Here is a 10,582-nt window from a genome sequence, read left to right as displayed (position 1 = left end):
CCTCTAGATTTGAGCTGGGAGCGTGGAACGGATAAAACCATCTGACTGGAGGAGCGCAGAGATCGAGTGGGTCGGTGCAGGCTAAGATCTGAAATGTAACCTGGAGCCAAACCATGGAGAGCTTTAAAAAGAAATAGTAAAACCTTAAAATCGATTCTATGTTTAAGTGGTAGCCAATGTAGAGATGCGAGTACCGGGGTAACATTCTCTCTCTTTCTAGTGCCCGTCAGGAGCCTTACAATAGTTACAATAGTCAAGACGTGACGATATGAAAGCATGGATAACAGTTTCCAGGTCTTTAGATGACAGGATATTTTTGAGTTTAGAAACGCTCCTGAGTTGGAAAAAACTGCCACGAACGACTGGATTTATTTGCTTGTCCAGCTTGAGAGTGGAATCAAAAATGAAACCAAGATTTTTTACACGGGGATGTACATGAGCTGATAATGGGCCCAAATTGTTTCTTTTGAGACTAATAGAGTCTTGCTTACCGAAGATTATAATGTCGGAGCTGAATGAGGTCTCGTCTCTTCAGTGGGTCTCAGGCTCCGCCCACCCTGGTTGCACTCTAGGATGAACACCTGTCTCGGGTGGGTCTGCAGGAAGGGGTTATGCAGTCTGCTGGTCGTTAATGTTTACACTAATAAAGCTTTTTTGTTCATGCCTGTCGCGTCCGGAACTGTAGAAATCACAATTATTGTCTGAAGGCCGATAAAAATGCCCAACTGATTTTATTTTGCCAAACGGATCATTACGGCTTTGCCACACTGGTCCACTTGATTTATCTTTATTATTTAATAAAGCTGTATTGAAATGTTTAAGTCTTTACTGTCAGCAGCTGCAGTTCCAGCACGGACCACCAGGTGGCAGTACATCCCCCAGGACTTGTTCCCACTGCTGAGTTCAGTAAAGTTCACTTATTTTCAGTTTTACTGTTTATCTGCTTCACTCTTAATCAGCTTTGGTTGCTATGACAACAAAGTTCAGCTCAGGTGAAATAAAAGAGCGACGCCGTTCAGGTATGAGAGCGCTTTATTGTCTTCCTGGGTTCATTCAACCGCCACTTCCACGTTCACATCACCACCTTGTCAAATGTTACTAATACAGACAGCACCACGAGGTCACACCTACCCACAGGTCAACAGCAGTGACATCATCATACACCGTGTGACATCATCAGAGCGCCGCGTGAATGTGATCGATAGAAGACGACACCAGCGGGCAACATTCAAGCTTTATTCATCAAAAATAAAAACACACTTTCTGACAGGAAACAGCACCAACATGGAGCTCAGAGGGGGCGGGGCCACAGGTGGAATGTGGGGTGGTGGGGTTGCAGAGGGCAAGCGGCACATTCACAGTTTGAAGGTGAGCAGAGAGGGAAGATGTTTGACTTTCTGGAAGTTCTTCAAAAACAAACATGACATCACTTTCTGTCCTCTGAAGTTAACGCTGTTGAGCGCTCTGACTTCCTGTCGTCCCTGCGGGCCTGATTTCTGTGTCTGATCTGGGGTCTGTTAGCGGGTGCTCAGTGCAGGCTAAAATAACGTTGTGCTAAAGGCGAAGGGGGCGGGGCTTGAAGGCCCGGGCGCAGCCTTTAGAAGCACTTGCGGTGGACAATGGAGGGTCCGGCCTCGTCGTACTCCTGCTTGCTGATCCACATCTGCTGGAAGGTGGAGAGCGAGGCCAGGATGGAACCGCCGATCCACACCGAGTACTTCCTCTCCGGGGGAGCGATGATCTGAGAGAGGGGTCAAAAGTTAACTAATTTTCTGCTGAATGTGAGTGAGCCTCAGTGAGGTCGTCAAGCCTCACCTTGATCTTCATGGTGCTGGGGGCCAGAGCGGTGATCTCCTTCTGCATGCGGTCTGCGATTCCCGGGTACATGGTGGTTCCCCCAGACAGCACGTTGTTGGCGTACAGGTCTTTACGGATGTCGATGTCACACTTCATGATGCTGTTGTAGGTGGTCTCGTGGATACCGGCCGACTCCATACCTGCAGGAGGACCGAGGACCAGATGCTGGGTTAGAGAGGTTCAATCAGCCATCAGTGTTACAAAAGACGGAGCGAACAGTCGAATCTGAGCTTTTCTCGATCGTCAGCATTGGAGAATCTGCTGATTGTCTTTGTTTTTTGGGTCTGAAGATGTTCGGACACATCAGATCAAGTATTCAGGAGTGCAAACTCAACAGATTAATAAAACAAAAAAAGTGTTTTATTAAGTAGCAGAGTTCTACTCTAACCAGGTACAGGGACAGACAGGCAGGAGGCACCGACCGATGAAGGAGGGCTGGAATAGCGTCTCAGGGCAGCGGAACCTCTCATTGCCAATGGTGATGACCTGCCCGTCAGGAAGCTCGTAGCTCTTCTCCAGCGAGGACGAGGTGGCGGCTGTCCCCATCTCATTCTCAAAGTCCAGAGCCACGTAGCACAGCTTTTCCTTGATGTCCCGCACGATCTCTCTCTCCGCTGCAGGCACACAGACAGACAGACCGGGTCAGAAACATCATCACAGGTGACTCTGACATTACCTGGAAGTGGGCGTGACCTACCGGTGGTGACAAAGCTGTAGCCTCGCTCGGTCAGGATCTTCATGAGGTAGTCGGTGAGGTCGCGGCCCGCCAGGTCCAACCTCATGATGGCATGAGGTAGGGCGTAGCCCTCGTAGATCGGCACATTGTGGGTGACGCCATCACCTGAGTCCAGGACGATACCTTGAGGGTAGAGAAACAGGACAACTTTGATTAATAACCTTTAACTTTAACCTTTAAACCCACAGTTTTCAATCCGTCACCGTGACAACAAATATAATTAGAAACAGTGCAGCCATTCTCGCTGCTATGCAGATTCAGATCAAACTGAGGTTATTGTACTTGGCCCTGAAAATCATAGAAATATGGTCTCTAACCAGATTCTTACTCTGGATGGCATTAAGTTGGCCTCCAGTAACACTGTGAGGAACCTTGGAGTCATTTTTGACCAGGAGTAAAGCACCAAAACTAAGATGAGATTGTGATTAAGGAGAAAGTAGGAGGTGTGGTCCAACCTGTGGTACGTCCTGAGGCGTACAGTGATAGGACGGCCTGGATGGCCACATACATGGCAGGAACGTTGAAGGTCTCGAACATGATCTGAAAACAAAAAAATCGTGGAAATATTTAGTGTTAACCATCAATCTGTGTTCCTCCAGGAACAGACAGAAGAATCCAAAACCTGCAGTTCCTTTAGCATCCAGCAGAGGCAGCAGTGCGTCAGCCCCCCACAGACTTCCACGTTGAAACTTTACACCAAAAATAAACATTTTTAAAGCCTGATGCACAAACTGTTTGGTCTCTGTAGATAATTTGCCCTTCTTAACATCTGTTTTTAAATCATATTAAGTTTGCATTATTAGGGGCGTGGTTACTTTGGCTGACAGGTGGATAGTGACACAGGTGGCTGTAGCTGCTAGCTGCCTGCTAGGCTTTGCCTCAGCTAATTAGAGTCCATGAACTGGGCCTCTGGACCCAGTGTTGTGCTGGTGGAGCTTTTTGGAGCATTTTAAATGATGTAATGTGACCAGTAACATGGCTGCTGTAAGGTCACTGTGCTAACAGATAATCCCAGGAGGCTTAGATCCAGTTTGCTGAGTGTATGTTACTGATTAGCAGGTATCTGCGTGATAAACCTGTACAGTGTGTGGATACAGACTGATAGCCAAGAAAACTAGCATTAGCTTATAACTTTCAGCATTCCACCCGCTGACCAAATATGTTCACTTCCTGAAGCAAAAACCCACTACGGCAGTACCCATAAACTTAAGATTTAAAATCTGACTTTGAAAAAATTAATGGGTGATGTCATGATGTCCATTTTTTATCTACAGTCTGTGGGATACCTGCTTCATCTTGTTGTTTGTTGTACTGTAGTGTACTTTCATACTGCAATACATTATATATATATATATATATATATATATATATTATCAGTACATGTAGAGCACTATACTATAGTACTGCATTACTGTGGTACATGTAGTACCTGTGTCATCTTCTCCCTGTTAGCTTTGGGGTTGAGTGGCGCCTCAGTCAGCAGGGTGGGATGTTCCTCTGGAGCCACTCGCAGCTCGTTGTAGAACGAGTGGTGCCAGATCTGACCAATCAGAGAGCAGAGCAGCAGTCACACAGGTGTGTGTGTGTGTGTGTGTGTTTGCGCGCGTCCATGTGTGTGTGTGTGTGTGCGTGTGTGAGACACACCTTCTCCATGTCGTCCCAGTTAGTGATGATGCCGTGTTCGATGGGGTACTTCAGGGTCAGGATTCCTCTCTTACTCTGAGCCTCGTCACCCACGTAGCTGTCCTTCTGCCCCATGCCCACCATCACTCCCTGCACCACACAGAGCACGCTCAGTTTACTGTCTGGTACTCACCTGTGCCCACTAACCTCGCTGTCCCCTGATTCTTCAATAATATATTACTGTCATAATCCCGACATTTGTAACTGGATGTGCGTGTGTATGTGTGTGTCCCTGTGTATCTGTATATGCATGTGTGTGTGTCTGTTTCTGTGTGTGTGTGTTTGTTTCTGTGCATTTGTATGCATATGTCCCTGTGTGTGTGTGTGTTTGTACCTGGTGCCGAGGCCGGCCCACGATGGAGGGAAAGACGGCTCTGGGAGCGTCGTCTCCGGCAAATCCGGCTTTGCAGAGACCGGATCCGTTATCGCAGACCAGAGCGGTGCTCTCCTCGTCATCACACATGACTGCAGGGGGCGCTGTAGACGAGCAACGACACTACGACACCGAGTCACACTGCAGGCAGAAGAAGACGCAGGTTCAATTACTTATCATCGGCAGGCGTGTGTGAGCGCTCGCCACTCAAACCATCCACATGTGTCACATCCCAACATTATTCTGTTTGAGCCCTCAGCGCCGCGGCGGCCTGTGAGGGCTCACGGCTCTGACGGAGATCCAACCACTCGACATTTTTGTTCATTTGTGCTTTTGGAGACAGTTTAAAGCTTCAGCAGGAAGTGAGCAGGGAAAGGCAACTTCGACACATCGCATTGAAGGTCACACCGAGCCGGGCTGAAGGTCCCTGCAGTACCGCACTCCACCACAAGATGGCGCAGTGAGCTGACATGACCTTCAGCAGGTAAGAAGACGCTCCTGTTGAAGCAGTGAGGTTAAAATGGATCGTCCGCACAGAGGGAAACCTGCCCGAGGACCTCACATCATCCAGCTGCAGCACCCCCCCAAACATGAGGCACTCTGGGAAAACTTCCTAATTAGGACATGAAGCAGAGTCCTGCCTGTGTTTGGTATGCTCGCTCGCCCTCTCTCCCTCCCTGTGCTCTCTCTGCCTCCCTCCCCTCCCCATGTGTCCCTCATCGTCTCCTCGCCTCCTCACCTCACATCTGTCCATATTTAGTCATGAATCTGGGAATCGAATATTTCTGATTTTCCCTCCAGCAGAGCTCGTGGGCTCAGTTTGCCCTCAGTCCTGCCTGCCAGCTTCGCTCGACATCTGTGGCATAAACTCCAAACTAAACCTGCAGCATCAGCTGATTTCATCTAACTGTCATCCAGATGTTTAATGCAGAGGCGAGCACAGCTGCATGAAACACAAACCTTTCAAATTTACCTTTTAAACCATGAAACATTTTTTCTGCAGATTTCAAACTGGCTGTGAGCAGCAGGGGGCGCTGCTGCACCGCCCTGACAGGTTTTACAGCTACAACTACATGTGTGTGTTTCACGTCTTTCCCTTTCTTCAATTTGTAGAAAAAGTTTTAAGGAAAAAAAATCTGCTTTGATCTTTAGCTAAAATCATAAAAACTGTTTTCACGTCTCTGTGCTGCCGCAGGTGTGCTGTAAACACACGAGGCCGTGTGTGTTCAAACTTTAAACACACACGGCTGAGAGGCAAAAGTAAAGACATCACTCGTCCTCACACGAGGCTACGGAGGCCTGTTTGTGCCAAAAAACTAAATTCAGAAATGATATGGAAAACACAGACACACTCCCCATACCTGTGTTCAAGTACAAGTTAATATTTGATTTTCTTTTTGTATTTAATCAATATTTCAGTTTTTAAATATATATTTTTCAGCCTACATTTGATTTTTTTTCTTTATGTTCTTCAAATTTCTCTGGGACATCAGATGCTCCAGAAGCATGAGAAATGTTTCATGTATTTTTAGTTTTCACCAATTTCACTCTGTGGGGGGAGTCACTGCCCCCTGCTGGCTGGAATGGTCCACAGGTTTCTCTTATTCATTTAAAGCTGATCGGAGAGCTTTGCAGAGCTCAATGAGGATTTAATCTGATCAATGTTCAATTAAAGTTTCAGTTTGAACCAAACTTCAGTCAGAAAAAGTCCAATTTTAAACACACGAGAAACACCAAAGTTTCAACGACCTGAAACATGGAAAAACACGCGAGGAGCAACAGGAGGAGGAGAGAGGAGGTGAAAGGTGCCACTTTCTCACTGTTCACTACAACCACGAGGAGCACAGCAGAGAAGGACACAGAGGAGGTGGAGGAGAGGCTTAATGAACGGAGAGGAGGTGAAAAAGGTTCCATAGCTTTTACACAGTTTTACATGAGAAAGAGCAGAAAGGAGGAGAGCGAGGAGGTGCTGGAGGAGGTGAGCTGTGAGAAGAAACTGGGAGGTGATGGAGGAGGTGAAATCATGGAACTGTAGAGAAAATAAAAGAGGTAGACGAGGCGAAGTAAAGACAGAGAAGGAGCTGCAACATTTTTAAAGTGTCAGAGCAGAGGAGCAGAGAGGAGGAACGGCAGCTTCATCACACTTACGCACAGGCAGCCAGGTGAGGAAGAAGAGGTGGTGGAGGTCTTACCGTGGTGGTGCAGGGCCTGCTGGGATGTGGGGGCGGGGGCAGGACAGAAGTGAGAGTCTGCAGAGCTGCGACTGAGTTTATCAAGCCTCCACCTCCTCCATCCATCCCTCCATCCCAAACAAGGCTCTGAGCCCCCTCCCGTCTCCTCTCTCCCCCCGCGCCTCCCCCACTCTCCCCTGCTTCAGTCCTTATAGGGCAGGCCTCGAGGGAAGCAGCCAATCACACGGCTGGTGGTGCCCCCGGACTTTCTCCCATCATTCACTGCATTCCTCAGAGAGAGAGGAGCGCCGAGGGCTCCTGGAGATCACACGGCCAGTGTAATCAGGTTACACAGCCAGAGTAATCAGATTACACAGCCAGAGTAATCAGATTACTCAGTGAAAGTCCTACTTTCACTGTGATTGGGGTTGAAGAGCAACTCCTCTGGCAGTTACAATGATGAATGAATGAAACGTGCATCGCCCCCTGCAGGCTGCTGGCGGTATGCCTCATAAGCCCTGCCCCCTCCACGTTAACAGCTGGGATATAAACCAAAATTAAAATAATAATTAACCCTTTAAAGCCGGTCAGAGTGGGCACGCTCTGTTTTGCGTAACTATTTTTAAATCCCGGTAGCTCTGCAACCACGTAAGCTAGCGCAATAATTTTTTTTGCATATGAAACCGGAGGAGTTGTACTTACATCTGATGCCATCAGCTTGTCCTCGGTCACGGTTTCCTTCCACATAAAGCTTTGCAAAAACTGCATAAAAAGCACTTGCAGGAACTAAAACATAATATTCCAGAAACAGCTTTGCCGATCTGATCAGCTGTTCGTAACACTTCCTACGTCCATCAACATGAACTATCGCATATCCACCATGACCTGTCCGAAACCGGAAGTGACATCATTTTCGCGGAAATGTAGTTTTTTACCATCAGGGCCTCATGAGCCTATACTGGTGTTTTTAAAAGTTATCTTTGACTTTATGACTTTGTGTGTCGTTTCTGGGATGCTGAGGACTCATATTGCACTGCTGGAAATAGTTAATTTTGATGCATATGCTGCTTTTTTGCAAATTTGCACTGTAATATTTATTTTCGTTTTTCCTGCAGTGTATAGAAATTGGATTTCAAATAGAATAGAATTTCAAAAATAAAACTATGAAGACACTCAAAATAAATTTCCTGTGGTGGGAAACTATTTTGTGCAACTTTTTTGTATTTACAGTTTTGAGGGATAAGCCTCTTAAATTTCTCTAACTACAAATATATGTTAAAAAACAAAAACGATTTTCAATTTTTTTGTACTTTATTGCACTTTTTTGCAATTTATGTAATTTCTATGCACTTAATGCATGCATATTATTAAAATCTGGGCTGTAATGGTTGTATTGATGTATAGCAACTTGAAATGCTCCCAAAAATGGCTCCACAGCAGGTAAACATATAATATAAGCTCTGGCGGGCTTGGTTCTCTGGTAGGTCTTAAAGGGTTAAATAATAAATAATTTCTGCCAGATAAGGCTGAAGCATTTTCTTTTTCATGACTTCAGTTTGCATTATTAGGGGCGTGGCCTGTCCGACTGAAGGGTGGATGCTAGACCACGCAGGTCCATGCACACCTGCAGAGAAGAGGCAAGACCTGTGTTTGAGCGATGGCCGAGCGCAGCGGTCACCTGGATTGTGATGCGCCGGAGTTGATTGGCAGCACGCCGTACTCACAGTGAGCTCTGTTACTGCGAGTCCTGCGTTCAGGTGGGCCTCGGCACCTGCAAGCCGCTGTGCAACCCGCCTTGTCCTCAGTGTTTCTTCTCTCCTTTTAATATTGAGCTGAGCGACGCAGACATATTGATGGTACTTGATGTTTGATGTGGCGGACTGGTGACTGCGTGTTTGTTCCAGCTGTTCCAGCTATTCAGCCACATGTCTCCAGGGTGTTCCTGGGCCTCTGAGTGGATGGACCAGGGTCGTGCTGTAAAGGTCAGACGCTGTTTGCTGACAGTGTCTCACACCTCAGCCCTCCCCGACACCCTGCTTGTCCTCACCCTCCGTCTCCAAGGAAACTCGACACGGTGGGCACGCGTTTCTGTTAGTGCTGCAACAGACTTCAGCTCAAACTACATGTGACCCCGTTGAAACCCAGTCCTGGTCCTGGTCCTGGTTCAGCAGGTGCTGAAGTGCAGCTGTGTTTACTGTCAGCAGCTGGTCTTTAAAGAGACCGAGAGAATGACCTCCTTTCAGCTGCTGACACACACACACACACACACACACACACACACACACACACACACACACACACACACACACACACAGCAGTCTGAAGTGTATTTCTATTAGTTTCTACTTTTATAGAGTGATGTGTGTTTCTGTGCACTGTGGTCGTGGTCCTCGGGGTTCCTGTCTGAAGGATTCAGGATCTCTCGGCATGCTCGGACTCCAGCTGACTCTCAGATGAACTTTGACCCCTCCCCTGGCCTGTTTCCATTCTCAGCTGTGCTGCTGCCAACAGATTTACATTCTCGGTGAGCTGAGCGCAAACACAAACGACTCTGAGGGTGTGACTGATGCACGACGGCTCAGGGAGGGCCTCAGAGGCGACACCTGGAAAGGTACATCAGACTTCAAAACAGAGCCGAGTGCTGGGGGCCAAAGGTCACTCTAAAACTGTAAACAGTGACACGGTTGGCCCTGGATACTGAGCGCCTCCTTTTTGAAGAGCTGAACCTTTCTCTGATGCGCGTCACTCTTCATCTCCAGGTACTTTCTCCTCACCGCCATACTGTCCATGTAACCCCCCCCCCTTTCACTGGCGCTCGCAGCTCCTCATATGGCTGTGTATCGTGTTCATTCATACACAGACTGTACACGCCTCAGCAGCACGCCAAGGAGGTGACATCATCTGTTTACGCTACAGCGCGTCCTGAATGCAGCACGCACTCCACTTGTCTTCAACGTGGGACCCTGAGTCCAGCATTCCCAGCATTAAAGCTCCTTTGGCTGGATGCTGAACCATAAATTTCCCCCACTGCAGTGTGAGAGTGTGAAACTGTGCATGCAGATGATAATCAACGTGTGGAAATATAAGAAGTAAACGTCCCTCTGATTTCTGTTCAATATCAGCTCTGACTCAGACGTCATCAGCTCCTCACGTCACTGTCCGCCTTTAAACTGTCTCTGCAGTCATGCTGAGGAGCTGTCAGCTGCTCGTCCAGCTCAGCAGCAGCTGACAGACCCACACACTGAGCTCCTGCTGTGAGGCTCTCGTACCAACACGTCCCAGAAGGCTGCGCTACAGAATAAAAGCCAGCCCTTGTTTATATACAGTCTGTGTATTTGATCCTCTGTTTGCAGTTGTCTCTCTCTCTCTGTGCGTGCTTTAAGTCTCTTTCTGGGGTATTTAGCAGGTGACCTCTGACCTCTGACCTCTGCTCGGTGGAGCTAAAGAGGAGGAAATGCTGTGGTGATGCATGAAGCAGTGAAGGATGTGTTGGATGAACGCTGCACAGCTAAACAAGGACAGCAGCGGGATGCCACCGCCACACCCACTGTGCTTCCTCCCTTTACACGAGGAGGAGGAGGGCTGGGGCCAAGTCTCCTTTATTTACTGACCTCCTTCCTTATTTGGAGCCACAGACAGACACTTCCCCTGGTGTCTGTGGTTTTAGGTTGAATTTCTCCTCATTTTTTCCCCTGGCCTTTCTGTTCCTGAGGAGTTGTAAGGAGGGCGGAGCCTCTGTTGTAGGAAGTTTTGATTTGGTCG

The 10,582-nt window shown here is 47.8% G+C and overlaps 1 protein-coding gene across 2 annotated transcripts; it reads right to left on the bottom strand.

Moving 5' to 3' along the window:
* Positions 1–1,014: 1,014 nt before the first annotated feature.
* acta2 (actin alpha 2, smooth muscle) lies at positions 1,015–6,982 on the bottom strand. Of its 2 annotated transcripts, none has more exons than XM_085285546.1 (9): positions 6,842–6,982; positions 4,611–4,790; positions 4,238–4,366; positions 4,023–4,133; positions 3,049–3,133; positions 2,555–2,716; positions 2,280–2,471; positions 1,816–1,997; positions 1,015–1,741 (listed from the first exon to the last, which is right to left on the bottom strand). In XM_085285546.1, exons 2-9 carry the CDS (start codon positions 4,737–4,739, stop codon positions 1,598–1,600), a joined length of 1,134 nt encoding a protein of 377 aa, XP_085141672.1. In that variant the 5' UTR covers positions 4,740–4,790; positions 6,842–6,982; the 3' UTR covers positions 1,015–1,597. The 2 variants fall into 2 exon arrangements, with proteins under 2 accessions (XP_085141672.1, XP_085141673.1); XM_085285547.1 differs by lacking the exon at positions 6,842–6,982 and adding an exon at positions 6,798–6,816.
* Positions 6,983–10,582: the final 3,600 nt, after the last annotated feature.

Source organism: Mchenga conophoros, linkage group LG8, assembly GCF_057382185.1.
Source record: "Mchenga conophoros isolate Kocher_MC1m ecotype Shallow Benthic linkage group LG8, M_conophoros_male_GT1.1, whole genome shotgun sequence".
NCBI classification, from domain to species: domain Eukaryota; kingdom Metazoa; phylum Chordata; class Actinopteri; order Cichliformes; family Cichlidae; genus Mchenga; species Mchenga conophoros.
This window is presented reverse-complemented; position numbering and strand designations above follow the sequence as displayed.